Below are 18,185 nucleotides of genomic sequence, written 5' to 3' on the forward strand. Positions count from 1 at the left end.
TACTGAATCACAAAAGCAGGACAAAAATTCACGGCTGGCTTTGCACTGAAGGAATCATAAGAGAGAACGGAGAAAACGCATATCGCTATCTTCCATTTGCATCTGACATTCGGGATTAAAAGGTGTGGGATGACTGATGGAGCTCAGACACTAGGAAATTATGTGCAAAATTGTTTCATTTTTGATATTAGACTGACTTGGTGGCATATCCACTATGACTGTCGAGTCATACCTGTTACTATGACTCGACAGAACGTCTACAATTTGACTTCAGTCCAGCAATAATGAAACAGTGCCTTGCAAAAGTACATCTTTTGAACTCTTTCACGTTACAACCAAAACCAAAAACTTTATGGATAATTGACGCATGAAGATGAAGCAAAGAGAGAAAGGACATGATTTTTCATTTGGTTTACAAAGAATAATCTAAAACAATGCAGTATGCATAATGTAGGCCTGTCACAACAACACAATTTGCTGGACGACTAATTGTCCCAGTAATTATTGCAATAAACGATAATATTGTTATTTTGAGACCATTTTAAAGTAACAGAATGGTAACGGGATAGTAATGCTAGGCCACCTTATTAAAGATCAATAAACTTTAATTTGTACACTTAATACTGGAACTGGAAGACATAAAACACAACAAAAGTAATAAAGAAATAAAACCACACACAACCAAAACTAGAAATAAAATGGATTATAATGTCTCTAAACAAAACTGCTCATCCAAATGGAAATTATAGAGCTCATTTTAATTCATCACATGATTAACCGATTAATTGCAACAGGTTTATGCGTACGTATATCTCGCTCCTATTACTTTGACATTGCCAAATAAATTCTAATCCAATAAATTCCCTTTAGATGTCAAGTAACTATTAAACAGAGTCCAACTGTTTGCAATTTAATTTCACTGTAAATTCAGCTGTTCAGAGGTTTGTTAGATTAAAAACATCTGTAAACAGTTAGCATCATGAAGAGCAAGAAACCCTGCAGACAGGTCAAAAATAAACACAAAAGAAGAAGAAGAAGAAATGATAAAATATCCTCACAGAGCTCTGTTCATTACATCGTCTGAAAATGCAACAAGGGTGGCTCACCTACAAACCTACATGTCTGGCATGTGTTTCCGGACAAGGAGAATAATCAAAAGAAGAGAGGATGTACGGAGGTAAACACAGCATTCATAAGAGCCTTTTTATGTGCTACAATGGCCTAGTCAAAGTCCATATCCAAAACAAATTGAGAATCTGGGGCAGGACTTGAAAATATTGCTGATCGGAACTGCTTTCCATCTAATCTGACTGAGTTTGAGCTGATTTGTGAAGAATGAGCAAAACTTTCAGTTCTTATGAGTAAAGCAAAGTAGCATTGACTCAGTTGAATTAAAAATAAATGCACACCACATTTTTCAGATATTTTTTGTAAATACAGAAGTATTGTTTCCAACATAAAATGTAAAAAAGTTATTTTGCAAGGCTTTGTCATTCATTCTTGAGGTAACGTGTGACTAGAACTGGAACAAAATGTGAGAATATTTCAGAGTAAATGATGCCTTTATGTTGGGAATTATGTCAGGATCCTTCTGGAAAAATCTGAAGCGAAAGTCTGAGATGAAAAGGCAGCGGTTTGGTAATCATGTTGGAAAAGCTTGCAAGTAAGGAAAAGGCTTCATTGAAGCAGCAGAGCACAGCAGGCGCAGCAGAGTGTATTCGCTCTGAAGCAAATTTTAAAAAATGTGGTGACCTTTTAAATGTCATGGCATGGAAACAAAGAAGCTATAAACACTATTAATAAAAAGCAACAATGTAAACCCAAACATGAAGTCTGTTAAAAAAGAAAAACAGAAACAATGAGGCTATGCAAAACACAAAAGATAATTTTCCTTTTGTGTTTAAGATATTTGCTGTTTTGTTGCACATTTATTTTTTAACACTGCTATCTTTTCAAGATGATTTTTCCTACCTTCATGTGTCACACACATGCTGGTTTTCATCTACTTTGGGTCGGCTGCACCACAGCAGCATCGTCTGTCTGAATCATCTTGAATTTCAGAAATAAGTGCTTGTTGTGTGTTGTAAACACACGGTGCACATGCTCAAAAAGTGTGTTTGTTCTGTTTAAGGACTCCCCAATGTTGTCGATGTGGTCAATTTAAATGACATTTTCTCTGTGGTTCAGCATCAGCAGAGCAGTTCTGGCACCATATAGTAGCTCTCTGTATTGTTGATGCACTATTTGCTTTATTTTTTGGTAGAATAAAGCCAATTTTGAAGGAAATGCAAGAGGTTATGACTCTTTTTATTCTCCTGATATATGTATTTGTCCCATTTGTGGTTGGAATAACCTTGGACACAAGGGTAAGAAATCTGGCACTAAAGTAAACAAAATGGAAAAAATTTGTTTACTAAGATGATTAAAATAAGGGCCTATTGGTTTACAAACTTACAAGCTACTTCACTAGCTAGGTTTTATAGCTCTTTTTAGGATTTTGAAGCAGTTTTTCGCTTCAAAACGGCCTCAATTATTCATAAACGCTTTTCAAAGATTTTAGCATCCCACACCTACTGCATCCTGAGCTTTCAGCTCCACTGGACTGAGATCTGGAGAATAAGAATACGGCCAAGAGGGTCTAAAATTGCACCAAAAATTATTCCCCATTTTACTTTATATTCCCCACCTATAAAGATGAACAAAAAGTCTCAATTTTAAAGATGTTTTTTTTTTAATTTATTGCATGTAATGAACTCTCCCTATGAATGCTGAAATATGGGTTTTCAAAAATAATCCTTACACTCAAATCACTGGAGGTTAAAAGTTCACTCTTTTGTGAACATAAAGGCAGATGTTAAAACTTTAATTCGTAATTATGAAACATATTGGTGTAATCTGTGTAAATATTTTATTTTGTTCTGTTTCGTTGCATTTTGTTTGGATTTGCTGGATAATCTGACAGGCTGATCGGATATCGTTAATGTTGTTAAATTCTGGGATGAGGATTGTGTTTAAGTGAGTTCAGTGACATATTAGTGTAACAAGGAGAAAAGTCAGGAGTTTTAGTATTGGAGTGAAAAAATGGGTAAATTTAGTGACAAAGGTTAGATTACAGACATACTGCTGCATAATTAGTATCTAGCTATTGTAGTGCGAACCTAAAACTCTCATCTAAATTCATTTGTCTTTATTAAAACAATTACTTAGTGTCTTCTGCATGAAACAGAATCCACAATGATCCATTTAAGATACTTCAGTCCACATTTGACTTAAATATAATCTAAATACTTCTCATTTTAAAGCTTTGTGGCCACATCACAGGATTTCTTTTATTTAAAAGCCCTTCTCATGTCCACATCATTCACTTAAATGGTGTGAAAGGTGAATTGCGGTCCCTCTCCTGATATCCGCCAGTGGAAACCAAGTGGTGTTGACACGCCGGTCAGCCTGCGTCTGTCAGCTGAACTGAAAAGTGTGAAGAAGCTCCTGATAATGATTCTGCTGTCATGTCAAAGTAAGGCGCTAACAGAAAGCTGTGCAGGAAGGCGAGTGAAAAGTTAAAGAGTTCAAGATGTCATTTATATTTATTCTTTTTTTATTAAAAAAAAAGGTTATTTGTGATATTTGGAGCTTTAAAGACGTCGATAATTAATAGAAGATGTTTGAAATTAGCTTTTATGACAGACTTTTAGGTACAGGTCTAGTGAGAGGTTTATATTTGACAATTATGGGCATGAATGTGAAATTAATTTTGAGATACTTCTAGGATGAAATATTATTTTAGAAGCAAATTGGACACAAGCGTTTGTATTTATTGTGTATTTTCTGTTGTTGCTCAACTGATCGCCACCAGCTGGCTACCAGATGAGCTACAACCATTTTTTTTCCTAACAAACATTAGCAATGCACAGAAAAAAGTAAGCTTACAATTAAGTTAAACAAAACTATAGGTTCTCAGGGCTGAAATATAACAAATTTGCTAACTTCAGCCTATTGTCTTCCAATAACGCAAAGATAATAGAAAACATCAATTTTCTAGTAACACACCTTGAAATGTTGTCAGCTGCCACAATGATAAACTGAATTGAAATCAATTGCAATAATTACTTTTAGTTGAATAATTCAATCAAACTTAGTAATAAATGTATACTTTGTTAGGTTTTCCACATTAAATCTGCTTAATACAAATGTAAAAAAAAAACATATACAGCTCTGGAAAACATTAAGAGACCACATAAAATGATCAGTTTCTCTGATTTTACTTTTATAGATATATGTTTGAGTAAAATGAACATTGTTCTTTTATTCTATGAACTACTGACAACATGTCTCTGAAATTACAAGCAAAAATTTTGTATTTGCAGAAAATGAGAAATGGTCAAAATAAGGAAAAAGATGCAGAGCTTTCAGACATCAAAAATATATAAATATTATCTAAATATTAATTTAGAAACACCAATACTAATGTTTTAACTCAGGAAGAGTTCAGAAATCAATATTTGGTTTTAATGGGGTTCAGTGCAGTGAACTCTTCATTATTCTAGATCTGTATATTCAGCTATTCCCCTTCTCTTCATCTGTGCAAGCTTTAAAATACACAGTAGCTTAAATATAATATGGCAGTATAACATTACGTGCTTATGTGTAGTAGGTCTCAAATGTAACAACACGAAATACATCACCAGTGGTTACTTTATCAGATTTAACACATTCTGACAGCATTAAAGTGACAAGAGCATCTTTATCTCGACCTGAAGGGTCAGTGATGTTCATCAGTTTTATGCTACATTCACTTAACATGAATGATCAGGGATCATACGCATTTTTAATCTTCTCCTAAACTCAGGTTTCTATATTTAGACAGACTTTATAGAACATCCTGGATCTTTGAGTATAAAATATTAGCCTTTAGCTAAATGGTTAAATGGTAATTGGAGCTCATTATCTATAGGCTTCCCAAATCATCAAAACAAATGAAGCTGAAATATTTTCCGATACTCTTCTCAAATCTTTTTTAATTCAAAATATATAACTCTTGGACTTGTAAATAAGTCTGCTATACTAGATGCAGATACTTTGAAACTGTGGTTCTCATTCCTGGTCCCACCATCCTTCATGTTTTTGACGTGACTCTGCTCCATCTACTTCAGATGATTGCATTTTCTCCTCTGTATGCATTTGAGTGCTGCAGAAGCCGTCAATCACCTTTTTTTGTTTTTAAAGTCAAGTGTGTTGCAGCAGGAAAGCATCTAAAAACATGCAGCAGAGTGTTGAAAACCACTGCTCTGAGAAGAGTTTTGTGAACATTGGTACCATTTTATAAAGAAACAGAATGCAGCAGGGTTTTGTTTGGCATTTAGGTCCAGTTTAAGAACCACAGGTCCGAGAAAAGATTTGCCTAGAGTTGTTTAGACTGCAAACATCGTAGAGACAGACATTTTTGGATTTATTTCTGAAGTGTGCAATCTGTAAGTCAAAAAACAAAATACTGACAATATAAAATATTAAAATCAAGTTGTGATACGATAAATCAAAACTGAAGTCATTTAAATATAATTAAAACAACCCTAATTTACTAAGCATTATGAGAGTTTTATTATACATATATATATTAAAAAAAGATTTTCTGAAAGAATTTTTAAAAATATTTTCCATACCTAAATTATACAAAATATAAAATTAAATTCCAGATTTTTCAACTATTTCAATAAATCCTGTAGGTGCCTTTTGAATATGCATTGATTCCTCTCCTGTTAAATGTTTGCTCAGAAACAACAGTGTTAAGTGTTAAAAACCTGTAATATATTAACAAGTCATTGGCAGGAATTCTCCTTAAAAACACAGTTTGTGATTAATAAAACCTTCATTTGTGAAAACAAAAACATGCTGAACTTGGTTTTCTCTTAAATTTGCTCAAGTTTTGTCTCATTCTTGTGAGCTTCATGCAGTGTTGCTGGAACGTAGTCAGTTTCCGATTTTTAATCAGTCTAATTGAAATCAGGGATAAAACATCTTGACTGGGACATTTGTAAGTCACCATGAAGCACCAGAGTTAATTGATGAGCAGGAGCTATCCAATGTTATTGTTGGATAGAGGCATGCAAGTGGACAAAAAGCCTAACAAATCAAATAATGCAATGAAATTGTCATGCACTAAATCTCTCCAATTGTTTTTATCTTCCATTTCTGGCCAGTGATTACGGGTCAGTATGTAATCCTGTAACTGCAAAGTTACTTTCCTAGGAAATTATATTATTAAGAGAAATTCTCCTTTGAGTTTGACAAGTTGCGACAGGGACAGGCTTGCAAATAAAGTAGATTTCCTTTATGGATTGTCATTTCCTTAAAGGAAATTGCTCTGTGTGCTGGTGGAAGTGGGGGAGGGCGTTGCATCAAGCTCTTTTCAGCATTGGCAGAAGGAAAACCGGAGCGATCCGAAAGAGCTAGAGGGACCAGCGAAGATCCTCCGCTGCATTACCTTAACATTTGCTCTCTGCTTTTTGACTGGCAGGTTTATTTTTATTGTTTGCAAATTGAGTTCTCTACTCTTTGACTCCAATGGGTTGATTTGCTTGTTGAAGGAGCAACAGGTGATCTGAGGAGCCAACGTGCCAGCCAAACTCAGTGCGACCTCATGCTTGGGAATGCTTTCCTGCGTGAACCATTCGCCTCTCTTGCAACTCCCGCCATCAGCTGCATGAAGTCAGGATGCAGCCCATGCTGGTGAAGCACGCCACCGATAACTCTCAAAATTGAGGATCCTAACAAGGTACTCTTCACTGAGGTGTGGAGGGTACATGCCGAAAATGGGGAGCAGCCGGACCCCCTCGGGACTCATCAGCAAGGCAGCGGAAGGAAGAAAGAGGTTTGTACTTGCGGCCCGGCGGTCCAACTCCACATAACCCCCTGCAGGGCACGGCAACGGCTGGCGCAAACAGAAGACCAGGAGACAGTGAGGAAGGGCAGATTCAGGGGGGGAACCTTCCCCACCTCCTAAACACAGATGCAAGATTACCTTCTTAAGATCAGAGATAAAGGTGAACAACTTTCTGGTTTGGAGGTTCAAAAAAAAGAATTGCTGCGGAAACTTCACCGTTTACACTTTGGTTGGATAAACATCTTAGATTCAAAACAATTCAATTTGATCCTTAATACGAGTTATGAAAATATCAGTTTTTGACTTATTTAATAAGATAAAACGGTAAATGCTTCATCAAAATATTGCGATTACTTTTCATTCAAACATTTTAAAACATTTTCTTAACCAGAATCCAGTCAAAATCGACAAAAAGTAAATTTTCATCTATGAGCTTATGGTCGGATAACATTAAAGCTGGCAACTTTCAAACCTTATTCCGAACCATTTTTTAGCTTCTGTCTGCACCAGGAAACTAACCAGTTTAAAAACACTAATTAAACACAAGAAAGTGTTGAAATATCCAGAGAGATTGGACTTTTTGATGGCTACAAAATGACTGTGGTCAAGGTGTAGTTTGCTAATCAAACATGGGGGGAGACAATAAGTACATCAACCAATAAATTTCAATCTGTGAACCAAATTGTTATTTTTAAAACTCAGAGTTGCTTGTTGTCTGATTGTTTCACACTGGAATTAGAACTTCAATACATAAAAGCCCAAAATGGATATTGCATCAAAACCAATAATCAGTTTATGAAGGTGAACTGCAAAACTATTTCCTCTGAAATTTGAAACTGAAGCATCAAACAAATTTCTTAAGTATTACTCCAAAGCAATTCAGGAGATCACCATGTAATCAAATCTTTTTTTACTAAAAAACCTCCAAAACATTTATGTGTCTTTTTCTACAGAAACCTGATCACCATAACTGGATTATATATGTGCATCTTTTCTTGGGGAAAACAGGATTAGTCCGCAGCAGCTGATTAACTGGATACTCCATTTTATAGAAGTCCTGCCAGATATTTGTTTTACTTATTATTGCCAAATAGAACCACCCTCAAGCTTCAGATGATTCAAAACATCTTTATTAGACCAGGCACAGAGCGCGCTAGACATGGTGGAGGGCTGACATTTGAGGCACCAGAGTGGATTGTTTTGGCAAAGATTTAATCCTTTAAGGAGATTTAAAAGTGCATAGATTTTTATTTCAAGTATACCCGTTCACAGAAGGCCATTTTCCTCTCCTGATATGCAGGTTGACATGCTTAAAGGGGTTCTGTGAACAACCCTTTCAAACACACTCCACTTTCATGCTTGAACTTGGTACCACTTGAAGAATTTTTGGCATTTCAATGGGACTGATGACACTGACGAAACAAAAACCAACAAAACAAGACAAACACGGACAAAACATGACAAACAGAAATGGTACAAAGTGAACATATTCAAACACAAAGGGTGCGACATTCAACAGCATTTACTGCAGATGTTTAAGTTCAGCGTACCCATCAGGCATGGACACGAGCCACAGTCTAGCTGCCCCAACTTGGCTTTGCCGCAGTAGCTGGGCTCAGGTGGTGAAGACTGAAACGATAAGGGGGATGGGGTGGCCAGAGCAGTGGGGGGCTCCAGTAACAGTACCGGAATGGGTCCCGTGGCGGACTCACCAGAGGGGGTTCCCCGGTTACGCTGGGAGGCGTGGGACTGAGGCGGCGCTTGGCTGCTGTGGCTCTGAGTCTGCTGCAGGATGTTCAGGCACTCTCCCAGGCAGCTGAGCGTGGCAGCCGACGTGGCTTTGAGCAGCAGCAGGTCCTGGTCCAAACAGGAGAGCGGGCCTTTGGTGGGCAGAGAGTCAATGGAGTGGACAAGGTTCTTCTGTTGGCCCTCCGCTTGGGACATCACCTGACACAGAACATAGAATATTTACAATTTATTTACAATCGCCGTTGCTACATTTTCTTGTCTCTTGTAACAAACTTGTCTATGTAATATAATTTATTGTTGGCTCTTTGGCACGGCATATTGAACCATTTTATTTGTTCCAGTTAAAAGTCTTACAGCACAGTTTTGGAGCAAGTAAAGCCACTGCATGTAGAAGTGAATAACTGGAAATATCCATCTCATGTTCCTTATTTTTCAATGATAAATATATTCATGCAAGCTGCGAGTGCCCATCAAAAGATAGATTGTTCAAAAACACCTAAATTCCTGATGTTTGAATTTACGGCAGAGTTTAAATGTCCAATCTGTTGCCTGATCAGATAACCTTTGACCTCAAACATCCCATCTTTTCAGAGCTCAGCTGTTCCTCTTTCAGTGAACCTTTACACTTTTATTACCTTCCTGAAATTGGTAACCATTAATGTTCCTTTATAGCTCGCCTTTGCAACAGCCACAATGACTCACAACAACCAAGCAGTTTATTTCAAAACAATCTCCAAGATTTCACTGTGCACAGCTTTTCCTGAATGATAAAACCAATTGTGTTTGGCTCGCTTTGTGAATATTTATTCCTTCAGTTGTGGTCCTTGGGGGTCACGTTTTGATTATTGAAGGCGTTTGCTGACGACAAGAAACAAAACAAAATTTGTTTCGGCTTTAATGCATGTTTTCACTGCTGACTCATGAATTGTAGATGTAATCAGTAGTTGGTCTGGAGTTTCGTTGTGATTAGATGAGTCATCAAATCCTGCGAATAAAAGCAGTTTGAATGTTAAAATACAAAAGAATAATTTTTTTTTTCTTCATTTGGTTTGGAGGGCTAATGTTAAAGCCGATAATGAATTCCAATCTAAATGGAAATTTTTCTTCACTCGGGACAGAGTGGGTCATAGCCTCACCAGTAAAGCTGGGAGCTGCTCTGTTTTTTTACCCCCTGCTACTGTTCATCCGATTTTCTTTAAACATACAATAAATACAAAAATGCTTCACATCAGTTTGACTATGATGTTTTAGACAAAATTATCTTTTGTTGTCACATCAGTTGGTGCTATAATGGAACAGCAAGGGGGTGGTCTCATCTTTGACTGGTTGATTGTCTCCCTCAAGCTTTTTCTCACAGTAACGGTCCCTGTATTGTCCTCTGGTGGGTATGTGTGTTAGCTTTGTTCATCAGACTCACTCCTGGAGTCTCATAGCTGCAAGTCACAATCAATGTGCACAGTCTCAAACATTTTTCTGTTCTTTCATATAGAATTGAGCAACACGACATCATCTCTGAGAAACTTGCGAAATATTACTGAATCTGCTCTCTAGGGCCGTCTTTTGTTTGATTTTTAACAGCTGGTGTGCAGTTTCAAAATATTTCCTGCTTCCACATGAATGTTATGAATGTTTGATTTGTACAGTTCAGTTTCTTTCTGATTATTGAAGCATGCACTTCCAAACTGACAGCTGCAAGAGCCTGCTGTGGGTCTCCCAATGTTCAAAGTTTGCAGTAAATTGTTAAAATCTAAGGGACACAGCAATTAGATTAAAAAAAACAAAACATAAAATTGGAAAAATACATTAATTCTTATTAAATATGGGGAACCAATATGTAGTTTTATAATTTTTGTCTTTTTCTTTTTGCTCTTTCGTTTGGTTTATTGTTTTGTTTGTATTTCCTTTTAATTCACTTTGAACTGCCTTGTTGCTGAAAATGTGCTATATAAATAAAATTACCTTACCTTCTTGACATTTTTTAATTTTTATTTTTTATATGATCAATTAAACTAGAATGGAAGACTTTAAAGTAATCTTACTAGTTGTCAAAAAGGAATAAGTAAATCGTTGATCCAAAGACACAAAGCATATAATTTCATCACTCCAGTGAAAAAGTTAAATGTATTCAGATGTAGACACAATGTGGATTATCTGTTCAGTTTGTTGAAAATGAAACAAAATAAAAATGAATTTCAATTAAATGGGTAAAAATAGAACAAAACAGGATTTGTTTTGACATTGTTAGTCAAAATGATGCACAGCAAAAGAAGTTTAGCGCGACCTCTGGACTAACCTTTCTCTCTCTGCCCTTCTTCCTGTTCAGCCACTAATGAATAAAGGCCACTAGAAACACACCAGAAAACTAAAAAAATATTTCCTCTCATCTAAAAAACTGCAGGCAAAGGCTTAAAAACAATGAACAGAGGTCATATTACTCAGAGACAGTCGGCTCATTGGCTTTGGGAGAAATTTAACAAGTCTGGTTACCTTCCCAGTAGAAAAGGCATTTGCTGCTTCACCTCATAACTAAAGATTGACAGAAGAACGCTGAATTGAGATAGTTGCATCATAAAAAAGAATCAGTGAACGATGAATAATTAAAGACATAAAAAATACCGGTTTAGGTTGTCATGTTGTTCAGAGAGGAAGGTTAAATGTAAAAAAAAACCTACTAGATACTGAAAGAGACCTAAAAATAGAAAACCTAAGCGCATACAATAAAGACATAAATAAATGTCACAGTTTCTTCTTTCAACATCCAACACATCCATAGTGTTAGTATTGTGTAGGCAGTGACATCGTCTCCATCTTAGCTGCAGGCAATAAGTCTTCCCCATAAAGAAACGGCTGTGAGACGACGGCGCTAAAAAAAGAACCAAACAAAACTTTTCTGAACAGAAAACTTTCTCCAGAAACAGAGATTTCTCCCAGGGAGAATTATTCCAGTCTGACTCACTTATCCGAGTCTAAATGCATCTCAAAGGGAAGGAGACAACATTGCTTCTCGCTCACAGGTAATCAGCTTCTCTCAGGGATAATAAATCTAGGTTGTTTATCAGTTCGGAAATGTTCTGTTCATTAATATTGTATGGCTTCAAACATTTGTTTCCCCACACAAACCTCAGGAACGCGTATAATCCTGCATCAGATCACACAGCTGTTCAAGTCCCAGAGAAAAAGAAAGTTTTTCGTTAACTTAAAGTACGGTACATGTGTGTGAATACTTTCTTTTTTTCCCCACTACCTCATTTACTAACATCAGATTTCAATGTTTTCAGGCAGAGATTATCCAAACATTTACATTTTCAGAAAATATTAAAAGATCCTCTTTTCTTAAATTGTCAGTAAACAACCAAAATCTTGAAAGAGCCTGTTGTTGGTTATCAAAGTGCAGTGATGCTGCCATTGCGCATTAAGTTGATTAAACAAAGCAAACGCTCCAATCTCATTATACATCTCCTTCTAACATCAGAAAAAATTCTCTTGTGGTCCCTTTGGAAAAATAATTACTCACCCAATAGAGGAGTGCTTTATTACAGGAAGATGCACTCTAGAATAAAAATACTGAAGGTTTTTAAGAGAGGCAAAAATGGAGCGGAAAAAGCGATGCAACAAACAAAAAAAAATTTTAAAAAGTGTAATTGAATCTATGTGACACTAATAATGCAGTAAATCAGAACCTGCCTTAAGGTCCATTACTCACTGAAAGGGTCATTAGTGTGTGGCAATGCAAGTTGGAGAGCAAATTTGTTGCTATGCAACAATAAGAATTGCAGGGGAAAACAAACCTCGGTCTGATATAACACAGCTCACTGGGTTTTATAGTGCTCAGTAAAATGAAGTCACTTTTCTTGATGCAAGCAAAACATGACAGTTTTACACATAGCAGGGAAAAACTGATTATTATTATTACTAAGCTTTGAGCCAAGGGAGACAAAAATATAGTATGCACATAAAAGATTTGAAGAGGGAGGGAAAATAAATTGGAGATGCAGGCAATTTTAAACAAGGATATAACTCGACTGAGCAAAGCATGAGAAAGTAGGTAGTGCTGAAAGGATCCGAGTGCAAAAAGACAATAAGCAAATTTAGGAGCAGATGAAGTGTTAAATAAAATACATAAAAAGGAACAGGTCGGGGCAGCAAATACAGAACAAAATAATTAAGGTTTCAGAAAGATTGAAGGAAAACATAATGCAGAATCGAAATGGAGAACAGGAGAGCTGATTTTCTGCAAGAATGTTGTCATTCATTTCTGAAACCCTGTGAAAAAAAAATGTCTCTGTTCTTGAGGACTAAGAAAATAACATTATAAGGAACATATTATGTAAAATTCCCAATTTCCTGTTAGTGTACTTCCATTTATGTCTCAACTAGTACTTAAAAAAAAAAAAAGACCCAGTCGTTTCTTGGCTGTGAGTTAATATTGTTTGGTTTCTGGAAAATGACCCGTTTCAAAAACCATCAGAATGTATTGTCAGAAATAGCAACCTACACAAAGCCCAGCCCGTCACCTAGCAACCCAAGCTGAGTTTTAGGACGTTTGACCAGCTGGTTTTACCTATGTGTGCACAACGGCTACTGGAAAAGACTATTTTTTTCTGTTGACTTACCATCCAGAAACCACTTCCTGCTTTCTTGTTTGTTGTGCAAAAGGCTCTATTTCTGCTTTTCGAAGATGTACGGTTGTATAACTGCACATATAAGAATGATTTTGTTAAAAAAAAATTTAACAAACATGTTTTGCATATTTCATAGACCTTTCTGTTCAAGGAAGCATAATAAGTCGCCTTTAACGGCATGAATGAACTGTGTTCTCTTCCACTGATGCAAGAAAAGTCATTCAACAGATTAATTTTGAATTTTTCTTAAGAGGGAAATGTCAGATTGGTTAGAAATGTGGAGTGGGTCTATGAGGGCTACAATATTCACTGTTTTAATGTCCAGACCAAAGACTGAGATTGTGACTTGCTCAGACTGAACAAGTTCACACCTAAGGCAGATCCCGCTGCTTTTCTAAACACTTTTCACTAACGCAGCGCTCTCTGGAGCCAACAAGGCTGCTGATGTTTCCAGAAATAGAAGAGGCCCAGTCATCTGTCTTTGCTGTGGTGGAGCGAGGGTTGAAGTATTGCACGACTTCATGTCAAGCTGAGGAGAGACGGTCGTGTGATCTGACTCCCAGCATCTCACATCGAGCACGGAGACAGACGGATGGAAGGTGACAGCATGACGGCGCCCTCAACACTCAACACCAGGCCGCCCTGATGCGTTGTTACGGCAATGCTTCTTCCAGAGGTTTTAGCGCCACATTGATTGTCAAGTTTAAAATTTTAAACCCTAACTGGACCTGCACCCTGAGGTACTTTATTTATTTATTTATTTTGAACAGATAAAAAGTAAAAGAAGAAAAAAATAAAATTTTGCCCATTGAGATGCAATCTTACATAATTTTGTTTGAAAAGGAGCAGTTGGAAGATTCAAGATCTTATGATTTCCTGCCCTTCTAAATCTCAATCCTTTATTATGACCTGTGATTATATTACAAAGTTATACATATATTTATTAAATATTAATTAGGAGCATTTTATCCCTGAACGATGTAGAAAAAAAAATTATTCATCATTTATAAGATTCTTGAATTTAATTCTTATTTAAATCCTGACTTAGAATGCTGCCAAGTGTGATCCTCTTACTTACAAAGCGGAAAAATTATGTAGTTTAATATATTTAATTGAAAGTTATATTACAAAAATAAGCAATAGTGGGTTATTGTTTAGTTATATTTGTGAAAATTCTGCATAAATACAATGGTAATAATTATAATAATATTAATTATCCTTAAATAAGTCTGAAAATAGACCTATTCAGCATCTGGGGCCGCCCGGTGATTTATTTAATGGTAGTTTTAAACAATCAGGTTTCCAAAGGGTATGATTATATGACCAGTTGACTTGCCATACTAGATTATTATATTACCACCAGGCTTGCCAACTGTAGAAACAACTCCCTACCATGGTGCTTAAAACCAACAAAGTGGGTTTTTAAGCTTCTTTTTTGTCATCAAACCAAGTCATTTCTGCATTGCTTTGGTGTGGAGAGCTTTGGTTAAAGTCTACCGTTAGTTTCTTCTGCTCATTTTTTGTTGTGAAACTTAAGTAAAATTTATAAATTAAAACAATGAATGGATTTTTTTTAAACTTAGATAACAAAACATGGTATTGTATTTATTGTATTATTACAACAAAATCAGCAGGTCTGATAGTCCCCTGAATGGGGCTACATCATTTGTTTGCATAGAGAGCTGATAATAGATATAACTATTCTGAATGCATGTAAAGTCAGTTCTGAATGCTTAAAGTCGAGTTATCGAGTTGTAACCAAACCAGCTCGAACAAATATTTATGCAAGGTCTGACAATTGTCTCAACTGTTTTGATTTGCAGCTGCAATAAATACAAACATTCAACAGCAACGTGTTGTTGAATAACATTCAACAACACGTTATCAGCCACAAAATACATTTGTGATGCAGCTGATAAGACCACAAATCCACTGCATGATCAGCAAAGCGCAGCTTTCTGGTCTCCACTAAGTGTAGCTCTTCGTATATCAATGCATAAAGGCTCCACTGATTCTGTTAAACTTGTCAGGAAAGTTTATTGGCCTTGTAAGAACAGAGGAAGAGAAAAAAATCGAATGACGAGGAGTAGGAGGTAGGGAGAGAGGAAGTTAAATGACGGGGGAGTTGAATCAGGTCACAGTGAGCGGCGACCCAGTTCTTCTGAACCAAAACAGAGAGAACATAAATCACACAGAGCCACGTTTCGTCTGTCTTCGGAGGAGCCCAGCAACCAAAGTAGAGCTTGTAGAGCTTAGCGATTACACGTTCAGCATGCCGTTTATTAAAACTGTCCGCTCTTGAGAACTTGGATGTGTTCTTCACTCATGTTGATCACTAGTTGCTGCCTTTCTGTCATTTAGTGAATCGTTTAGGCGAAATATTTTAAGCAGAACAAGTTGGAGCTGCAGAAGATTAATAACTTCCACTCAGCCAGAAAAAGTGGAAAAAAATGTCAATTTGCTTGAAATAAACGATTCTTTTAAAGACTTTATCTAGTTTTGTTGTTCTTCAATAAAAAGGCAACAGTGAAGGCGTACAGATCCTACAGAGTTGTCTCTTTTATATAATACCTGGAATAATACCTGATTCTGCTCGGATCAAACAAAGATACTTTGTTCCTGCATGAAACCAAAAGAAGCGATTGGTCTGATATGCGTAGATAAGAGTTTTTGACTGTGTCAGGTTAAAAACTTTGCTTGCACTATACAAAAACACCCAGATATCAAGATAGCAGTGATGAAAAACTGTAACTTTTTACACCTGAAGCTCCTCTTTTCCCTTTTCAGCTCAATTTAGTTTATTTATAGTGCCAGCAGGGTCCTGGAGGGTGCATGGGAGTTCGCCCAACCAGTCTACATGTGTTTTGTGGACTTGGAGAAGGCGTTCGACCGTGTCCCTCGGGGAGCCCTGTGGAGGGTTCTCCGGGAGTATGGGGTACCGGGCCCTTTGATACGGGCTGTCAGGTCCCTGTATGACCGGTGTCAGAGTCTGGTCCGCATTGCCGGCAGTAAGTCGGGCTCGTTTCCGGTGAGAGTTGGACTCCGCCAGGGCTGCCCTTTGTCACCGATTCTGTTCATCACTTTCATGGACAGAATTTCTAGGCGCAGCCAAGGTGTTGAGGGGATCCGATTTGGTGGCCTCAGGATCTCATCTCTGCTTTTCGCAGACGATGTGGTCCTTTTGGCTTCATCAGATCGTGATCTGCAGCTCTCGCTGGATCGGTTCGCAGCCGAGTGTGAAGCGGCCGGGATGGGGATCAGTGCCTCCAAATCCGAGGCCATGGTCTTGAGCCGGAAAAGGGTAGAGTGCCTTCTCCGGGTCAGGGGGGGTGTCCTGCCCCAAGTGGAGGAGTTTAAGTATCTCGGGATCTTGTTCACGAATGGGGGAAGAAGGGAGCGGGAGATCGACAGGCGGATTGGCGCAGCGTCTGCTGTCAAGCGGGCGCTGTACCGGTCCGTCGTGGTGAAGAGAGAGCTGAGCCAAAAAGCGAAGCTCTCGATTTACCGGTCGATCTACGTTCCCACCCTCATCTATGGTCATGAGCTTTGGGTCATGACCGAAAGAACGAGATCGCAGATACAAGCGGTCGAAATGGGTTTTCTCCGTAGGGTGGCTGGGCTCTCCCTTAGAGATAGGGTGAGAAGCTCAGTCATCCGGGAGGGACTCAGAGTAGAGCCGCTGCTCCTTCACATCGAGAGGAGCCAGTTGAGGTGGCTTGGGCATCTGGTCAGGATGCCTCCTGGACGCCTCCCTGGTGAGGTGTTCCGGGCACGTCCCACCGGGAGGAGGCCCCGGGGAAGACCCAGGACACGCTGGAGGGACTATGTCTCTCGGCTGGCCTGGGAACGCCTTGGGATTCCCCCGGAGGAGCTGGAAGAAGTGGCTGGGGAGAGGGAAGTCTGGGCCTCCCTTCTGAAGCTGCTACCCCCGCGACCCGACCTCGGATAAGCGGAAGAAGATGGATGGATGGATGGATGGATATAGTGCCAATTCCCATCATATCATCTCAAGGCATCTCACACAAAACATTATTTCAATCCAATCATATTTGCATTAAATTTTTTTATCAGACAGTGCAGTTCATTATTCAAATTAGTTTGAGAAGTTTTCTATCTAAGGAAACTCAGCAGATTGCATCGAGTCATTGACTTCCAGCATTCATTTCTCCTGGATGAGAATGTAGCGACAGTAAACAATCGTATGGATTGTGTTGCTGACTTTACACCAACAGAGCATGCATGTGGCGACAGTGGAGAGGAAAAACTCTCCTTTAGCAGTAAGAAACCTCTATCAGATCCTGTTACAAGAAACTGACTTGTGCCTGGGAAGGACAACGTCAGCAGTTCCCCCAGTCGTAAGGGAAAAAATAAAATTAAATCTCATTTATTCCGTCTTGGTAAAACAAAACAACTTCATGGCTCTTTTTTTTTGTTAGACAAGCCAAGGTAGCATTACTCTCGTAAATCATAAAAAAGTACAAAATAATTAAGGTTTTGCTCATTAGTTTTACATCATTTGTACCTCACCATGACTTTATATAGTGCAGTGTTTCCTTAAGGAAATTTGGAAAGCAGGAAAACAGAGAATCAAAGCAGAAGTGTTGGCCTTAAAAAAAAAAAAGTTTCCACCAATTAAACCAAAAAGTCATGTTAGTACAAAGGGTACAAGTTCTCTAAATGCCTGATAGCTCCTTGAGAATCATCTTGCTAAAATGTGCAATGTTTGTTTGTGTTTGGCACAGAAATACATCTTTGTGACAGACTGGGAGCCAGAAAGAGACTAAAGAGGCTTTTTAAAACTTGGCTGTTTGTGGACTGTAGACAGCACTGTTAATCTATTCAGATAGGAGTGTTTTTATGACTGAATTATTCATAATTGAGGTAGACAAAAAGAAAAACAATAGAAACAAATCCTCAGAAAAATGCAAATTACAGAA

General features: G+C 37.8%; 1 protein-coding gene across 1 annotated transcript in view; it reads right to left on the reverse strand.

Moving 5' to 3' along the window:
- osbpl10a (oxysterol binding protein-like 10a) overlaps positions 1–18,185 on the reverse strand; it is an 86,159-nt gene that overhangs the window by 28,508 nt on the left and 39,466 nt on the right. The window contains exon 6 of the mRNA XM_028035314.1: positions 8,590–8,824. Within this exon, the coding sequence (XP_027891115.1) occupies positions 8,590–8,824 (235 nt within the window). The remainder of the gene's footprint in view (positions 1–8,589; positions 8,825–18,185) is intronic.

The sequence above is a fragment of the Xiphophorus couchianus genome, chromosome 13, assembly GCF_001444195.1.
Source record: "Xiphophorus couchianus chromosome 13, X_couchianus-1.0, whole genome shotgun sequence".
Lineage (NCBI taxonomy): Eukaryota > Metazoa > Chordata > Actinopteri > Cyprinodontiformes > Poeciliidae > Xiphophorus > Xiphophorus couchianus.